General features: G+C 45.5%; 1 protein-coding gene across 4 annotated transcripts in view; it reads right to left on the bottom strand.

Moving 5' to 3' along the window:
• The window catches only part of EGLN1 (egl-9 family hypoxia inducible factor 1), a 56,034-nt gene extending 37,872 nt beyond the window's left edge, over positions 1-18,162 (bottom strand). For all 4 annotated transcript variants that reach the window (XM_047759700.1, XM_047759702.1, XM_047759701.1 and 1 more), the window contains exon 1: positions 16,930-18,162. In XM_047759700.1, the coding sequence (XP_047615656.1) occupies positions 16,930-17,817 (888 nt within the window). In that variant the 5' untranslated portion in view covers positions 17,818-18,162. The remainder of the gene's footprint in view (positions 1-16,929) is intronic.
• Between the last annotated feature and the right edge of the window lie 1,199 nt (positions 18,163-19,361).

Genomic DNA, 19,361 nt, shown 5'->3' with positions numbered 1-19,361 from the left:
AAGCAAGGAAGAGGGAAGGGTGGATAACTCTCGTGGGGGGCGGGGGGGGGGGGTTCTGACAGCTGACTACATGCCAGCTACAATGTTTTTCACACCTCAGCTCACTTAGCTCTCTCCACAACTGTAAGTACTAGTGCTATGCCACAAAACAATGTGAAAACAAGGCAGGCAACTTGCTGGCGTCACACAGCTAGCCTTAGGATCCAGATTTTGAAATCCACACTCTCAGCCAGTACAACATACTATACCTCTGGTCAAGTGCTATGGAGTGGATAATGGGGAAAAAAAAACAGAGAGAGAAAAGGGCAGGTCCGCTTAGAACAGGCGAATAATAACTTTCAAGGGATTAGTTTCAGGAGTTCCCATTGTGGTGCAGAGGAAAAGAACCCACCTAGGAACCACGAGGTTGCGAGTTTGATCCCTGGCTCTGCTCAGTGGGTTAAGGATCCAGCGTTGCCATGACCTGTGGCGTAAGTTGCAGACACCGCTCAGATCTGGCATTGCTGTGGCTGTGGTGTAGGCCAGAGGCTATAGCTCCAATTGGACCCCTAGCCTAGGAACCTCTATATGCCGCAGGTGTGGCTCTAAAAAGACAAAAAGACAAAAAAAAAAAAAAAAGATTAGTTTCAGAGCAGCATTTGCAAGTACATGTCACATTATAAGCAGGTTAAGAAATAAACAAGTAATGACCAAGTGAAAGCAGATGGTATCACTTACTTGTAGAAGCCTTGGGGAAAGAAGATGAGAGGACATTAACTTATGAGATTAATATAATCAAGAAAACGTAAACTAGCTGTTTTAGTTAACAAAAGGATTTTTCTTTGCCAACTTACTGGTTGTTAAAAGGTATTTAGAATAGTTAATAAACGTCCTTTGGATATCAGATACCAGATGTCACATTTTTTTGGCTGTGCCTGCAGCATGCAGAAATTCCTAGGCCAGAGCTTGAAGCCAAGCCTCAGCAGTGACCTGAGCCACAGAAGTGACAACACCGGATCCTTAACCCGCTGAGCCACCAGGTAACTCCAATGTCACATTTTTTTTTTATATCCCTTATGGATTAGGAATACACCCTATACCAGTTTTCTCAAACTCATATTAGTTTTAAGAATTTGTCTGGCCTGCATCCTAGATTCAAAACCTCTGATTCAGAAGCTCTATAGTGGGCCCCCAACAATAGCATGATTCTGATGTGAAGCTTACACACTTAAAGGAAACCAAAAAACCCTCTGCACATACTGCCTATTAGAAAATGCTATTTTAACAAGTGTTTAAAGGTTAATATGAGCTTTACTACTTGACCAATGCCTTCTATGATCTATGCGAAAAAACTAACCTGCTCAAAGAATTGTATGTTATATTTGTGTACCATCAAGTGTTGGTTCTTTTAAGCAAACAGTTGGTAATTTTCTTTGTATGACTGTCTATGTTGAAATTAAACATTCCAATAGTGCATTTCTGAAATTATTTCAGTAAGGAAAGAGAGTCATTTGATAAATACTTGGTTGATCCCCAATGTTTTAAAATTAAGAGATTACTGTAATGCACAGAGTAAGATCAAGTAGGAGAACTAAAAACAAATATAATACTCCCCCAAAATGAGCACAGACAGGAACAAACTTCACCTGTCTTACCTACGAGGTCAAGGTCTGGAATCAGCCTGTCCTGGTTTGTGCCCTGGCTCTCTAAGTTCCCAGCTGTGTGAGTTAGAACACTTTTTTTTCTTTAATCTTTTTATAGTCGGAGTTCCTGTTGTGGCGCAGAGGAAATGAATCCAGCTAGTATCCACAAGGATGCAGGTTCGACCCCTGGCCTCGCTCAGTGGGTCAGGGATCTGGCAATGCCGTGAGCTGTGATGTAGGCTGAAGATGTGACTCGGATCTGGTGTGGCTGTGGTTGTGGCTGTGGCCAGCAGCTGTAAATTGGATAGGAGCCCTAGCCTGGGAATGTCCATATGCCATAGGTGTGGCACTAAAAAGCAAAAAACAAAACAAAACAAAAAAGAACAAAACTATCCTGTACTGAATTACCTTAGTGTCTTTTAAAACAAACACACCAAAAAAAAAAAAAATTGATGTTTTGAGTGTGGGTCTATTTCTGGATTTTTATTCCTGTCCATTGATCTCTACAGCCTTTGATTTATACAATACTTAGGAATGTGTTTTTCGATTTCCACATACATTGGATTTGCAAGATTTCTTCCGATTATTTATTTCTAATTTAATTGCACTATAGTCTTAGAACAGCCTCTAAATGATTTCAGTGTTTTCAAGTCCATTGGGACCTGTTTCATAGCTCAGAATAGGGTCTGTCCTGGTGAATGCCCAAAGTATGCTTGCGAATAGTGTATTTTATTCTGTTATTTCAAGGAATGTTCAACGGATCAATTTGACTGACAGTGTTCAAATCTTCTTTACACCCTTGTTGATTTTCTGTCTCTGGTTCTAACAATTACTGGAATGAAGTACTGAAATCTCCTATAATTTTTAATTTGTCTATTGCCTCTATTCTGTCTGTTTTGGCTTCATGTATTTTGAAGCACTGTATTGTTTTTATTACCAGTATTTATTACCATATATTTATATAACGTCACAAAGCAGCAATCTCTCTTCCATATGTAAGACCTCTACAGTTAAGATATACATGGAATTCCCAAAGTGGAAAGACAGCAAGCACTAAAACTACCAAGTATTTAAGCCATATTAAGTTCATTAACATATTACATAATTCAAAGCAATTACTCTTTTGTAATACTAGACAACATATATCTCTTTAAGAAAAATACAGATATGGACATAAGTAGTTTAACTTCACTATCCTCCTAATTCTTTATTTTCAAATAAGCTTTATTTTTTATTATTATTTTTTTTTGTCTTTTGTCTTTTTAGAGCCACACCCGTGGCATATGGAGGTTCCTAGGCTAGGGGTCTAATTGGAGCTGTAGCAGCAGGCCTACGCCACAGCAACAGCAACACCAGATCCAAGCTTTGTCTGCAACCTACACCACAGGTCACAGCAATGCCAGATCCTTAACCCACTGAGCAAGGCCAGGGATCGAACCCACAACCTCATGGGTCCTGGTTGGATTCGTTTCCGCTACCCCATGATGGGAGCTCCAGCTTTATTTTCTTTGTAAACTACCAAAATAATTCTGTCCAGTGTCAACATAAAAAAGCTACTTGCTATAATATATAAGTAAAGTAGTTCATTATCTTACTGGTTTCATGTTTCAACTGTTAAAAATGATCAATTTTAAGAAAAAAGGTGGAACTTACAAGTAATTTCTTAAATCAATGACAACATGAGCTTCTTAAAAGGCGTTTTTCACTAGGAGCACAATTACTATTATGAGTCAAGTTCAACAGTGCAGACACCAAAGTAATTCTACAAAACAATAATAGCAACAAGATGATATTAAGGGTAAAACAGACATAAAGCATGACTGAAAAATAGCTAACTCCACACACCCACTATTTTAGGAAAGGAAGAATTAACTTCTCTTGAGATTTTGTTTTAAGTCTATGACCTTGCAAACTATATGGTGTATAAGTACTATCAACAAATTGAAAATCAATCTAATCTATGCTCACATCAATAAAAAATTATAAGCATAAACTCATCTGTGTGAATTACTTTATAGTACTACCTCATTTGTATGCATGACTAGTTCTTTAAATTATCACCTAAGGGGGTTCCCATGTGGCTCTGTGGTTAACAAATCCGACTAGGAACCATGAGGTTGTGGGTTTGATCCCTGGCCTTGCTCAGTGGGTTAGGGATCCAGCTTTGCTGTGAGCTATGGTGTAGGTCACAGATACGGCTCGGATCCCACGTTGCTGTGGCTCTGGTGTAGGCCGGTGGCTACAGCTCCAATTCGACCCCTAGCCTGGGAACCTCCATATGCCAAGGGAGTGGCCCAAGAAATGTCAAAAAGACAAATAAATAAATAAATAAATTATCACCTAAGGATTTCAATTTTTAAAATGCACCTTAAATAATTAAATCAATGATTATAAATTAAATATTTATTGCCATTTGACATCACTGTGCTGAGGGGGAAAGCAGGAGAGAGAGATCCTTGGTCAAGGTGTCCCCCAGAGTGAGTAATTTCATTACCCATGATGTAACACAACTTCTGAAATTCAGTTCAAGGTGCCCTAATCAACTGACAGGTTCCTTTTTTCACAGTGCCAAGGCTATATGCCAACTGCCTAAGCAACAACAGACTCCTTTTAATTAAAAATAAGGTTCTCGTATCCCATTAAAAGCAAGTGAAGAATTCTCCATCTAAAACTGAACTATAATGTATGATGCTAAGGTTAACCACACAATGAATGGGAGCAAAGGTTCAGAGTTAAGGACAGCCAAGGCCAAGCTCTAGCAATCTGAAAAGGCACCCTGGAGAGCTAAAAATACAATCACATTTTAAAAAGCCTTCTTACAATAACTGATTTTCAACATTCCTTGTTGATTAGGTCAACATCATTCCCATTTCAGAGATGGAGAGGCAGGAGGTGCTAAGTGACTTGCTCAGGGCCGAGAGAGGCAGAAGACAAGGTTCCTGCACTGTGAGCTGATCCTATTCCTGGCACGTGTCAATCACCCCTTACCCTACTGCTTTCCCTTTCCCTAGCCCATTCTAAGAATGCCTGCAAGAATCTTAAGTACACATTAGAGAAGAACCTTATAGTTATTATGCAACATCAAAGAACATTTCCTGAAAACAAGCAATTTGAACAAATTATTCTTGCAGTTTAAAGATATTTTCTGCCAAAATTATCGAGAGAGCCTTGGAAAGTAACAATTATACGAACTATTTTTAATAAAGACAAGACCAACCAATATGAATTCTAGTTTCATCTTTATTACAAGGGTACTCCTTTCCTGCCTCCCCACCCCCAGTCCTGGTGGCCTATAATTACCAAGGTTTTTAGCTTTATTTTTGTATTTTTTTTAGGGCCGCACCCACAGCATATGGAGGTTCCCAGGCTAGGGGTCAAATTGGAGCCTTAGCCGCTGGCCTACGTCACAGCCACAGCGATGCCAGATCTGGGCCACATCCACAGCTCACGGCAACACCAGATCCTTAACCCACTGAGTGAGGCCAGGGATCGAACCTGTGTCCTCACGGATACTAGTCTGATTCGTTTCTGCTGAGCCTTGGGAACCCCCAAGGTTATTATTATTTTTTTAAATTCAGATTACTTTTACTGAAATGCCAGTTACGAGTTTAAAAGAAAAAAAAGCAAAATACACATGAAGCTATGCAGTGGGAGCAGGAAACAAGACAGTATAAAGGGGAGGACGGAAAGAAAGAATCCCAACCCAGAGTTAATCATTAGGCTGATAAGGCTCCCAGTTTTTCACAGCAAAACTGCATATCAAGAATTCTAAGCGAGTTCCCATTGTGGCTCAGTGCTAATGAACTCAACCAGCATCCATGAGGATGCTAGTTTGATCCCTGGCCTTGCTCAGTGGGTTAAAGGATCCAGCGTTGCCCTGAGCTGTGTGTAGTTCACAGATTCAGCTGGCATCTGGCGCTGCTTGTGGCTGTGGCTGTGGCGTAGGCTGGTGACTACAGCTCCAATTCTACCCCTGGCCTGAGAATTTCCATATGCTGTGGGTGCAGCCCTAAAAAGACCAAAAAAAAGAGAGAGAGAGAGAATTCTAAAGCCTCGATAATCGATAATCGAGCAGACATGCCTGGAGAAGTACACCCTCTGGGAGATGGTCTCCCTAAGGTCAAGGTTTCCACCCTGGTACAGACCAGTTCACTTTGTTTCGCTTCATTGTACAAGCCAGACTGTACATACCATATACATATATACCATATATATACACATATATATATAATACATATACACCACTAGTGTATATGTGTTATATATATACCACTAGTGTACATATATACCACTAGATTTAAATTATAATGTATATCCTTTACCTAGGCCTCCATGACTTAAACTGACTTTTATCATGTGGGGAAAACTCAAAGCATAGTTCTGTGGACATGGGGCAAGAATAGCAACTGAGTGAACACAGAAGCCTCACTCTACCATAACAGGCATGAAATGCTGAAGAATTGTCCTTTGTTTTGTTGTGTCTTTCAGAACTCTTCTTATAATAGGGTTTCTTACTGTAAGGTCTACGGATGGGCTTTAGTATAAGCAAAACTTTGCACGTATGTCATTTTCAGGGTGAGAAGATGCATGGCTACCATTAGACTCCTAGTTGGAACCACGAGCTTATACAATTACCTTGAAAAAACTTGTAAACTATTGCTATTTTATTACCATACATTATTTTTAGCCAAAATTTTCTCTATTCGAGTTTTTTTTTTTTTTGGCTATCACATGGAGGTTCCCAGGCTAGGGGTCCAATCGGAGCTGTAGCTGATGGCCTATGCCACAGCCACAGCAACACAGGATTCCAGCTGAGTCTTTGACCTACCCCACAGCTCACAGCAATGCTGATTCCTTAACCCACTGAGTGAGGCCAGGGGTCGAACCCGCAACCTCATCGTTCCCAGTCAGACTCGATTCCGCTGCACCACAACCGGAACTCCTCTATTCAAGAAATTGATTCCTTGGAGTTCCCGTCATGGCTCAGTGGGTTAAGGATCTGGCGCTGCCGTGAGCTGTGGTGTAGGCTGGCGGCTACAGCTCCGATTAGATGCCTAGCCTAGGAACCTCCATATGCCACGGGTGCAGCCCTGGAAAAGAAAAAAAAAAAGAAATTGATTCCAAAATACTCTGGGTTGTAACCACCCAAAACCACAAGCATTCTTTGCACTTATCTGTGGTAGATATTAAATCTCAGGCTACTTTCCTCCAACTAAAAAACTGCACTCAGAATGAAAACGCATAATACCAAAATTAAGCAGAATTATCAAGTAAAATTCTTTTTAAGTATAAAATGTTTGAATGTATTTCAAGACCAAATTCAAATGACCTTTACACTGTACTGTTCCTATCACCCCCACTACCTCTTTTACCACAATTACATCGCCTGTCTTCCCAAAGTTGATTAAATACCTGAATGTGGTTAAAGCCAGAGGTTTCCCGATCATAAAGGTATTTCTCATCTTGTTTAACTCATGCTCTCTTTTGTTAAATATAACTCGTAAACCTGTAATGTTCTCTGAAATTCTGAATAAATTACCAAATACTATAACCAAATTAAGAACTATGATAATTTTGCTCTAGAAAATTTTTGCTTTGCATATCAATGTCAGCTTGCTAGATACAAACTTCTGTCTTCTAGGTCGTGGAGAGGAGTATGTAAGAGATCACTTTCAACATCAGGCATATCATGCAGCTGCATTTTATTTATTTATTTTTAGGGCCAAACCCGAGGCACATGAAAGTTCCCAGGCTAGGGATCAAGTTGGAGCTACAGCTGCTGGCCTCCACCACAGCTCATGGCAACACTGGATCCTTAACCCACTCTATTCAACCCGCGTCCTCGTGGATACTGGTTAGATTCATTTCCACTGAGCCATGATGGGAACTCCGTATCACGTGGCTGTGTTTCGAAGGGATACATGTTCCCTGGGGATTCCCACCAGTGGGTGAGGAGGCTAAGACATGCAAGGCCCTCTCCCCCTGAGATCCACTGATATGCAGGGTTCTACCTCCATCTGTAACCTATCAACTGACTGCAGGCCACTGATGATGGCTAAAACTTCATTTCACTTTCAGACCTTTCTCCCAGTACTCGGAGTTAAAAATAGCTTAGGCCATGTTGGCCTGGGTTATTTTTATCTGGAAAATAGGGACTAGAAATAGCATAGTAAGCACAGAAAGGAGAGTTGACCACAATAGGATGAAAACACTCACAAACTTCCAGCAAGCTTACTGCAGTTTTAGAAAATGGACACAAAGAGGGGCAGCTGGGGTGCAGTACAGGCAAGATGGTTGAGGGCCATTCACTGAGTGTTAACATATGAATAATAAATAACAAGAACAAGAGTTCCCACAGTTTTTAACTGTGGGTTAAGAATCAGACTGCAGGGGCTCAGATCACTGCTGAGGCGAAGGTTCAATCCCCGGCCCTGCACAGTGGGTTAAAGCATCTGGCGCTGCCGTTAAAGCTTCAGTGTAGGTTGCAGCTTCGACTCAGATTCAATCCCTGGCCCAGAACTTCCATATGCCATGGGTGCAGCCATAAAATAAATAAATGAATAAATAACAAGAACAGCAAAAGTTGCTCTGTGTAAGACAGAAGAGTATAAAACAGCTGCCCTGCCCTTATAACTTTCTGGAGAAGACACTTCAGGAATAAAAGACAAAGTTTTTGATCAGTGGAGGTTCAGAGTTCAGGGAGAAACTGGGGTATTGGACATACAAGACTTGAACTGGGGAGTTCCCATCATGGCTCAGCAGAAACGTATCTAACTAGCATCCAGGAGGACTCAGGTTCAATCCCTGGCTTTGCTCAGTGGGTTAGGATCTGGAGTTGTCATGAGCTGTGGTGTAGATCACAGACAGGGCTCGGATCTGGCATTGCTGTTGCTGTAGTGTAGGCTGGTGGCTACAGCTCCGATTTGACCCGTAGCCTGAGAACCTCCATATGCCCTTTTTAGGGTGAGACCCTAAAAAGACAAAAAAAAAAAAAAAGACTTCATCTGTGGGTCATAAACTAGTCAAAGGATTCACAGATGTGTTGGAGGAGTGAGCAGGGAAGCAATAAGGCAGAAAACATCAAGGCTGAAATAGTGGCTGTATTTCAAAGAGAAGCAGCAAATAAGAGTAGAAAGATGGTGTGCACCTAAGTAGCTGTTGAACACTAAACACTTAAGAATCAAAGAAGCAAACTGTATGTACCCTCTATTTTTAGTGTTTTGGGGGGGTTTTTTTGGCCGTGCCCACCATATGCAGAAGTTCCAGGGCCAGGGACTGAACCTGCACCATAGTAGTGAGCCGAGCCACAGCAGTAACATGAAGAGCTGAAGAGCACACATTGTGCAAAGAAGCCACGAGGCCTTTGGAGAAGAAAGGATGGGGCCGTTAAGGTCAACAGCAGGAGCAGCAAGCAGGGCCAATCGGAAGGAATGTGGAAAAGTAGAGCACAGCAGTTTTTTCTTCTGGCTTTGGCTGCGAAGTAAGTGTCAACAATCCGCTAAAAATGGAAACTCAGAAAAAGTGGGGCAAGAGGAGAAAAGCAGAAAAGTGAGATCAAGATAAAATAATTATTATTTCCTCCCAATTACAAGAGCCAAAAACCTGGAGGCATTCTTGACTCCTTCCTTTCTCTTGTACCTCTGGTCTAATCCATCAGCAAATCTCACCAATCGGATTCTCAAAACGTATCCAGGAACCAACCACTCGCTACAGGTCTGCAGCTACTACTCTCTTGTGAGCCATGTTTCAAGAACTTCCTAACTGGCATTCCTGCTTCCATTCTTGCTCCCTCCTGTCTACACACACAAGCAGCCACAGAGATCTTCTAGAACAAACTCTTAATGGCCTCCCACGTCACCCAGGGTAAAGCCCAGAGTTCCTGCCATGGCTTACAGGCCAAACCCTACATGAACTGACCTTATTTCTCACAGGCTCCCTCCCTCACTCCACTACTACGGTAATGACCTCCTGGCTGTTTCCTGAGCACACCGAGCATGCTACCCGTCAGGGCCACTGTACTTGCTATTTAATACCCTTATTGGAATGTTCTTCTTTCATACATCCAAATAACCAGCCCCTCGCTTCATTCAAGCCTCTATGTATGACATTACTCTACTAACCCTATCTAAAAGAATTTTCCCCCACCCTTGTCACTCTGTCCTTACCCTGTTTATTTACCTCTGCTTTTTTTTTAGGGCTGCACCTGCGGCACATGAAAGCTTCCAGGCTAGGGGTTGAATCAGAGCTGCAGCTGCCAGCCTACATCACAGCCACAGCAACACAGGATCCAAGACGCATCTGTGACCTATAGCACAGCTCATGGCAATGCTAGATCCTTAACCCACTGAGTGAGGCCAGGGATCGAACCTACAACCTCATGGTTCCTGGTCAGAATTATGGAGTTTCCATCACGGCGCAGCGGAAAGGAATCTGACTAGGAACCATAAGTTTTCGGGTTCGATCCCTGGCCTCGCTCAGTGGGTTAAGGATCTGGCGTTGCTGTGACCTGTGGTGTAGGTTGCAAAGCTTGGATCTGGTGTGGCTGTGGCTGTGGTGTAGGCCGGCTGCTACAGCTCCAATTAGACCCCTAGCCTAGGAACCTCCATATGCTGTGGGTGCAGCCCTAGAAAATTCAAAAAGAAAAAAGAAAAGAAAAGAGCTTCTAGGGAAATTAAGGCAGAATTATGGAATGGGAGAAAATTTAGGAGTTCCTGCCATGGCACAGTGGATTAAGAATCCAACTGGAGGGGCTCAGATCACTGTGAAGGTGTGGATTCAATCCCTGGCCCAGCACAGTGAGTTAAAGGATCCAGCATTGCCATAGCTATGGCATAGGTTGCAGCTATGGGTCAGCCATAAAATTTAAGTAAAATTTAAAAAAAAAGAAAATTTCAACCAGAATGTCAGATAAGCCAAACTATAGAGTGATATCAATAAAACAGAGAGGGAAATCAAGTCCTAAATGTTCAAGCACCCCTAAAAATGACATAAAATACACCAGTATGTGTCAAGTGGGAATACATAATTTTTTCATGAGATGTAGCATCAAGTTGTTGACGTAAGAATGAAGGAAATCAAACATGGGTCAGTTTTGTCGCTAATCAGCTCTATGATCTTGAACAAGTCACTTAACCTCTCTGGGACTTATATCCTCTGTTTAAAAAATGTGTGTATGTGTGTGTGTGTGTGTGTGTGTGTAGGGGAGATGGTTAGGTCAAAAATGGGTCATCATGTTAAGTCTTTTTTCCCCCAGCTTATTAAAGACAGAAGGAGAAGAAAAGCACAGAACTCTTAAAGAAAAAAATCAGAAAAGTAGACAAAATTTTAAATGATTAGAGTTACAGGAGTTCCCGTTGTGGCACAGTGGTTAACAAATCTGACTAGGAACCATGAGGTTGCGGGTTCGATCCCTGGCCTTGCTCAGTGGGTTGAGGATCCGGCGTTGCCGTGAGCTGTGGTGTGGGTCGCAGACGCGGCTCGGATCCCGAATTGCTGTGGCTCTGGCGTGGGCTGGCGGCTACAGCTCCGATTCGACCCCTAGCCTGGGAACCTCCATATGCCGCCGGAGCGGCCGCAGAAAAGGCAAAAAGACAAAAAGACAAAAAAAAAAAGAGTTACAGCTGACAACAGTTTTGCATAGTGTTTTAAAACAAAAAAGGTGCTTTTATTACATGCATGATTATATGCCCTCCTCACAGCAAATCCTGAGAGGCAGAAAAGGAAGGTATCATTTAACACCATTTTCCAAATAGAGTAACGAAGGCTCAGGAAGATTAAGCAACTGGCTCAAGGACATAGAAACGGGGGCAGATCCAAGAGCCAACACAGGTGTCACTGCAGCACAAAGTCCACTAGGCTTCCACCTTCAGATGTCCTCCTCCCGTGTGACCAAGGTCCTGCAGGACAGTTTTGTGGCTCATTAGATAGTGGATAAAGGGAAGAGTTATAAACATTAAAAAAAAAAAGTTAATTCAAAATAAAATTCCTTTAGAATTAAAGAAGTTACCTTAGTTAAACTACATGTCAATGAAATCCATTACACAAACGTTTTCCTACAAAGCTGAACTTGGTTCAGTCACAATCCATTAACACTGTTCTTTCAGTCCAAGTGCATCTTTCTCTCTCTCTCTTTTTTTTTTTTTTTTTGCTTTTTAGGGCCACACCTGTGGCCTATGGAGGTTCCCAGGCTAGGGGTCAAATCAGAGTTGTAGCTGCTGGCCTATGCCACAGCAATGCAGGATCCGAGTAGAGTCTGCAACCTACACCACAGCTCACCACAATGCCAGATCCTTAACCCACTGAGGGATAGAACCTGCATCATCATGGATGCTAGTTGGATGTGTTAACCACTGAGCCACAACGGGAACTTCCCAAGTGCATCTCTTTTAAAATAGTAAAGCACATGGAGCTCCCTGGTGGCCTAGAAGTTAAATATCTGGCATTGTCACTGTAGTGGCCCAGGTCCCTGCTGTGACACAGGTTCAATCCCTGGCCTAGGAACTTCCACATGCCAAGGGTGTGGCCAAAAAAATAATAAAAAATTAAACAGTTTAAAAAAAAATAAAATAGTAAAATAGTTAAGCTCTATGTAAAACTGTTATTACTGCAGTTAAAATATTTTCAGCCTTTCTCAATACAGAGTAATTGACTTTGATCTTGAACTCTAGTATATCTGCTAAAACATTAAACAAGCTGCTTCTAATTAGTACATCCTAGGTGTCAAGAGAACAGAGAAACTGGCGATAGTTTTGGGGGTTTTTTTTCTGTCTTTTGTCTTTTTGAGGGCCACACCCACGGCATATGGTGGTTCCCAGGCTAGGGGTCTCATCAGGGCTGTAGCTGCCGGCCTACACCACAGCTCATGGCAACACCAGATCCTTAACCCACTGAGCAAGGCCAGGGATCAAACCCACAACCTCATGGTTCCTAGTTGGATTGGTTTCCTCTGCGGCACGACGGGAACTCCGGCAATAGTTTTGCTTATACCATCTAAGAGGACTGGCGCCACAACTTTGTAGCAGTAGTAATAAGCCTCAGGTTTTCCCTCTTCCTATCTTTCTCTCTAAAAGCCATAATCAGTCAGAGCTGCCCAAATAACTGCAAGACTGGTGAAAAATATCAGGAATATAATCTGCTCCTTCTTGGTCTTATTTTATCACTCCTTTTCAATTTTCTTTTTAGGGCTGCACCTGTGGCATATGAAAATTCCCAGGCCAGGGGCTGAATGAGAGCTGCAGCTGAGGCCTATGCCACAGCAACAGCAACACGGGATGGGATCCAAGTTGCATCTGTGACCTACGCCACAGCTTGCTGCAATACCAGATCCTTAACCCAGTGAGCAAGGCCAGGGACTGAACCCACATCCTAATAGACACAATGTCGGGTTCGTAACCAGCTAAGCTACAACAGGAACTCCTCCTTTGTTTTTTTCCCCAGCCACTCCCATGGCATGCAGAAGTTCCTGGGCCACGGATCATCAAACCTGTATGTACCCCAGCAATTACCTGAAACTGCTGCAGTGAAAATGTCAGATCCTTAACTCACCGGGCCCCAGGGGAACGCCAATCAAAATTCCAAAACTATGTATGACTCCGGTGTTTTCATTCTAACAGGCAAACATTTTCCTTCAGGGTGGTTTAGAAATTCTAACTGAATGGTCTTGCATTTTCCCATGATCTGCACCCCTCTGCTCTCATCTTCCTCTACCCCTAAGTAAAGGCGCCTCTGATTTCTTATGGCCCCCACAGTGCTATTCCTCACAAACCACAGACAGACCATGATTCCTTCCCCTTGGACATCACTGCAAGTCCTCTTGATGGAAGAAAGGGTGTGAGAAAAGATAAAGGATCAAAGGGTAGTTTAAGGGCAAAATCGGGGGGAATCCCCAAGCAGGACCAGAGAAAATGGAAACTGGAGCTCAGTTACATCAGTGGCCACAATTATCATTCCTGTTTTTCTCCTTTTATCTTCATCCTCTCCTTGTAGTTCCTCTTTTAAAGTAGATGGACAAACAGCAACCAGATAAGCATGCTGAAAGCAGAAACTTGGGAGAAATCAAAGCATACACTGAATGAGCCACAGCCAGTTACGTATCACCTGATTATCAGGCCCTGACATACAAAAAGCCCATACAGAACAGATCATGTAAATGAAGAACATCAAATCTTGGTCATGAAAAAATGAACTTAAGTCCTGGCAAGCTGCAGGATTTCCAACAAGTGAACTAACTGCCCTAAGGCTCACTTTTCTAACCTATAAACAGGGATAACACACTAACAAACCTAAATATTTTACAGAGTTGCTGTGAAAATCTACGTGAGAAAAGTACCACACATGTGAAGCAAATACCCTTTTTTTTTTTTTGCTTTTTAGGGCAACACCCTTGGCATATGGAGGTGCCCAGGCTACGGGTCTAATTGGAGCTGTAGCCACTGACCTACACCACAGCCACAGCAACGCAGGATCTGAGCCATGTCTGTGACCTACACCACAGCTCACGACAACTCCAGATCCTTAACCCATTGAGAGAGGTCAGGGATCGAACCTGAAACCTCATGGTTACTAGTTGAATTCGTTTCCACTGCACCACAACAGGAACTCCGCAAGTACCTTTTTAAATCACTACAATGTTGTCAAGGATAATAAAATCCTTCATCAAAGACCCTCTCTGCAATCACATACAGTACCTACATTCTGCCTCTCTTGAAGGTTAAGATGAAATAAGCATGATCCAGGCAGATAAATCTACCTGGCTTTCTGTCTCTATCTGAAATAAACATTGTACAGTCACCTAATAAAAAAATGTATATAGGAGATTCCACTGTGGCACAATGGGATGGGTGGTGTCTCTGGAGCACAGGGACGCAGGTTCAATCCCTGCCCTGACACAGTGGGTTAAGGATTCGGTCCTTAACTGCAGCTCAGATCCAATACCTAGCCCGGGAACTCCATATTTCACTGGGCAGCCCAAGGAACAAACAAAAAAATTTATATAGCCCAAACATAAGCCACAATTATTCACACAGCAAGCTAATACTCTCCTTATCAACAAAATACGTACATCAAATTTTAGTTCCAACAGTGTAATAAGTAATCTACATCTTCTCAGTTAATATCCTACCCATATTCAGCATAGTAGAAAAAGCCTGGGGCTTGATGAATGAATGACAAGTTTGAATGCCAGGGGGTAAGCAGTAGACCTTAGCCAAGTCAGAGCTGAAATATTCTCCAAATGTAAAATAAGAATAATACTACCAGCTTTGTAGAATTATGCCTGTATCCAGCCTAACCTGGTACTGGCACAGGACTGCTCCATATATATTGGCTGGTAGTTTGACTGCCATCATCTTTATTTTGTTTTTAGGAATACTTAAAATTGCACAATCAAACGAGATTCCCAAAACCTCTCTCAGCCCAGCAGTACAATGAAAGTGATTCCCTAAGACCATTCATAGATCCTGAAATTGTGTCCCTAAAATTAATGTAAGCCAGAGATCAAGTCTAAAGAGTGTAAAATCCTTCCTTCCTTCACATGAGGATATGTGTAGTCAGGTGCTTTAAAGCCTCCACGACCCTTCAGCCCCTGGCACTCCTGAGGAAGGGGGTGGCTATTTCCTCACAGCCCCCCCATGAGAAGGCACTATGGTAAGGACTAGGCTCACTGCTATCCCTCCCCTCCCTGAGAAGGACAGTTAAAAACAGGAAGCTAGAAGAGAAGAGGATTTAGCTCAACTTGGACAGCTAAATTAACTAAGGAAAGCAGATCAAGGAAGGTTTAAGACATCATCTTCATGACTTCACCTTAAGCTTGTGCCCCAACTATACACAGACTTTAGTCAGTTTGGTACAGCTATATTAATATTCCTTCATGCCACTTCTTTTCCTGCTCTAGGGTTCAGGAGTATGTTCACATCTGATCCATGATGAATTAAGGAAATATTTATAGACACAAATGAAAATTTCATTAAAACCCAAAGTTGATTGTTAACCAGCCCCTTTTCTCCTCCTAGCTTAATGGTAAGCAAGGATTTGATTTTTTTTTTGCGACTGTGATATTAAGACATGTGCCTTCATCCAGCCACAATGCGTAAAAAACCAAACTAGACTGTCCATTGTATCTTCCCCACAAAATGTTCACATTTAGAACTTTCCTCATTGCCCATGCCTTTTGAGCAGTCTGAGAGTCCCACTTAATGAATGACAGTCACAACAGACGTTCTGACACACACAAAAGTACTGGGAAGAGTCAGTGTATGAGTACAAACACTCACGCGTGATGAGCTTCTTAAACCATCTCCTCAAACTCACAAAATCAGAGAGAGATCGATGGTGGAGGAGGGTGGAGCAGGGTGGGCGGGAGTGGAGCTGGATACAAAGAAAAGATTAAGATCTGGGGAGTAAAATGGGAAAGAACCACAAGAGGGTATAAAGAAGGAAAAAGTCTATCATTTACCCTACTGAGGAGAGAAAATCAGAGTAGGGAGAATTAAAGACTCTGTGAGGGAAAAACTGCAAGAGTAAAGAGAAAACAAAGAGATTTCACCAAATTGAGACGTTAGAGTGAGCCTTCCCTCCTGCTACAATTCCAAAGATTTTTTTTTTCCAGGAAGCCACAAAACAGTTCTTTTTCAACAGAAGAATTACACGAACAAAAGCAAATAGAGGAAACCTATGCTAAAAATGTAACCTACCTACACCGTGAGGTCTGAAAACGGAAATACTTCTCCCCCCCCCCCCGCCCCCGTTTTGTAGTGGGTTTCAAAACAGTAGGGACCCGGAGAAGGACCCGGAGAAGGACGAGAGCTATGGGAGGGGAAGGGGGGGAGCGGCCAAGCTCTTCCTGAATCCGACGAGGACACATGCCTAAATGCTCCTTTCAAATGCACCTTCTTGTGGTCAGCTGGCGGGTTCTTAACCAAACACGACTTTGCACTGTGTAAGGTAGAGTCTGATGAGTGGTTCAAATCCCACAGGGAATTTAAGAGCCACTGCAAACCCACGGCTGACGCAGAACCAGCCCTTGGCTTTGGGGAGGTATTACTCTAATACCCCAACGAGCAGCTGCAACTCCAGTGAGGCTAGAATCCACTAAGAGTTCAATGAAAGAGAGTGAAAAGCAAAGTGCAAAGAGGGGCCCCAAAGTGTAGCCAGAAGGCCATGTAATTAGACGGAGAAGTTGGTGAACAAGGGGAGGTGGGTGATACCCGCTTTCTCTCCCGGGTCTGCACCAGAACGAACCACCGCGCCTCATTCCACACGCCCCGCCTCGCGGGCGAGGGCGTCCAGCGCCCACCCCAGCATCACTTACTTTCGTCCGGCCATTGATTTTGTAGTTGCCCAGCTTGCCGTTACAGTGGCGGATCAGGTCGTCCATGCTGCTCATGAGCAGCCCGATGGTTTCGCAGCCGGGCTCCTTGCCCTCGATCCAGGTGATCTTATCGCCGCGGATGTCCTTGGACGAGTCGCTCTTCTGGCTGACCAGCTGCCCGTCCGTGAACTTGCCGGTGTCGTGCAGGGCGCGCACCTCGTCGCCGATCTGCTGCCCCGTCTCCTTGCCCAGGAAGTCATCCACCACGCAGATGCCATGCTTGTTCATGCACGGCACGATGTACTCCAGCGCCAGCTTCAGCGCTGGCAGCGGCTTCGTCTGCCCGTTGGGCCGCAGGCCGCCGCCGTGGCTCAGCCCCTCGCCCGGCGTGTTGCTCGGCGGGTACAGGTTCGCCTTCTCCTGGTACAGTGATGAGCGAGCCGGCGGCTCCTCCTTCGCGGGCTCCGCCTCGGCCGCCGCCGCCGCCGGGCCCGCGCCGCCGGGCGCCGCGCGGGGCGGGGACGCGGCCGCCGCGGGGTCTGCAGCGGGCTTGGCCTTCGCCTTCGCCTTGGCCGCGTCTCCCGCGGCCCGCGGGCCCGCGGCCTCCGCGGCAGCGACTCTGTCCCGGCGCGGCACCGCCTTCCTGAGCAGCGGCGCGGGGCCGGGCTGCGGCTGCTGGCCCGCTCCAGGGGCGGGGGCGCCCTCGCCGCCCTGGCACACCAGCTTGTGCTTCTTCCAGTCCTGGCGCTGGTGCTCCTTGCTGCAGTAGAAGGAGCTGCGGCAGCGGCCACAGCGCAGCAGGTTCTCCATCTTCCCGCACAGCTCGCAGTATTGCCGGTCTCGCTCGCTCGGGCTCGGCCCGCCCGGCCCGCCGCTGTCATTGGCCATGGCGGCGGCGGCGGCGGCCGAGCAGGAGGGGTGGCGGCCTCGCCTGGGTCCGGGTAGCGGGAGGAGCGGCAAGGGCCGTCACTGCGCCATGCACCCGCCGCCCCTCGCCTCTTGAGGCCGGCGCCCCTCGGCCCGGCCGCTTCCTCGTCCTCTGGTCCCGCCGCGCAGCGCGGGCAGCCACCTCAGCGCCTCATCGCCGTCGCGGGCTGAGGGAGGGCGGCCTGCGTCGCGGGCGCGCGAGTCAGGCCGCCTTGGCCGCCGCCTCAGCCTCCCCGGCGGCCCGGCCCGGCCCGCGGAGCAGCGCAGGGCGTGCGGGCGCCACTCGCTCTGCGCGCTCTGCACGTACACCACGGCCCCGCGGCGACCCGGCGGGCGGGCGGCGCGCTAGGGCGGGGGGCGGGGCAGGGCCAGGGGAGGGCCGAGGGGGCGGCCGCCGCGCGCTCGCGCTCGGGCACGGGCGGCGCCGAGCCGCTTTTAGCTCTCCCGCACTCGGCGCGCTGGGCCTCGGAGCGGGTCCGCGTCCCGGCGCCCTCCCAGCCTCTTGCCGGCCCCGCCCGGGGCGGGCCCGGGACGCTGCCGCGCCTCCCTGCGCGGAGACGCCAAGGGGCCGGCCCGCGAGCGACGGAAGGGCGGGGGCCCGCGACCCGGGCGGTGCCTACACCTGCCGGGGCGAGCGCAGCCGCGAGGTTGGTGCCGAGCGGGGCGGCCTGAACATGGCTGCTGTTTGTTTGGGACCCGCCGGGCGTATTCCAGGCGCGCACACTGGACTGCAAGGTGGCTCTGGCTGCTGTCGTCTTGCCCAGGAGGAAACGGAAATTCAAAGAAGTAAAGTAACTTGTCCAAGGTCACGCAGAACTGGAATTGACTCCAGGAATCGGACTGTCAGATTCCAAGGCTGTTTTTTCCATAACTCTAATACAGCCTCTATTTCAAGAAGCCCTGAAATGGTTAAAAACAAAAACAAGGGTTGCAGCGGTGTGGATCCAAGCCCCTGTGCCCCGTTTGAGCCAGTTAAGGGATGGAAATGTGATTTTTTTAAAAAACCATTTTTAAATCCTGTGAAATCTTGCCGAGTTTAAAACCTTATGAAAAAAATGTTTGGCTACCTAGTCAAATAGGGTAATCAGTGCTCATTTCAGTGTCCACATTGAGGCACTTAAGTTCAGACTTCTGGCACCATCCCTCAGAAGCGGATTTGGGTGGCAAATGAGCATGACTATGTTAACCACTTGTAATTTTAAAGCCAAATCTCTTAATAGAATTTATGCTATACTGATGAATAAAGTTCTTTATAGCACATAAAAACCCTACCAGAAATAAGCCAAGGGTGTTTCTTTATGCCTGCCATTTATTTTAAAAATAGAAAGGCCTGTGATTTAGATGTTCACATCTTTATTGAGCACCTGCTAACCTGGGAAATGTTCTGCTGGCTTGTTTATCATCTGCACAGACTGCAGGTAAATTCAACAGCCCTTGTGATGGAGGCCTTCCAGGTTAAGAGAACACAAGAGCCAAAATGTGTCAGGTTAAAGGCAGAAGAATAC

This window comes from Phacochoerus africanus, chromosome 15, assembly GCF_016906955.1.
Source record: "Phacochoerus africanus isolate WHEZ1 chromosome 15, ROS_Pafr_v1, whole genome shotgun sequence".
Taxonomy (NCBI): domain Eukaryota; kingdom Metazoa; phylum Chordata; class Mammalia; order Artiodactyla; family Suidae; genus Phacochoerus; species Phacochoerus africanus.
This window is presented reverse-complemented; position numbering and strand designations above follow the sequence as displayed.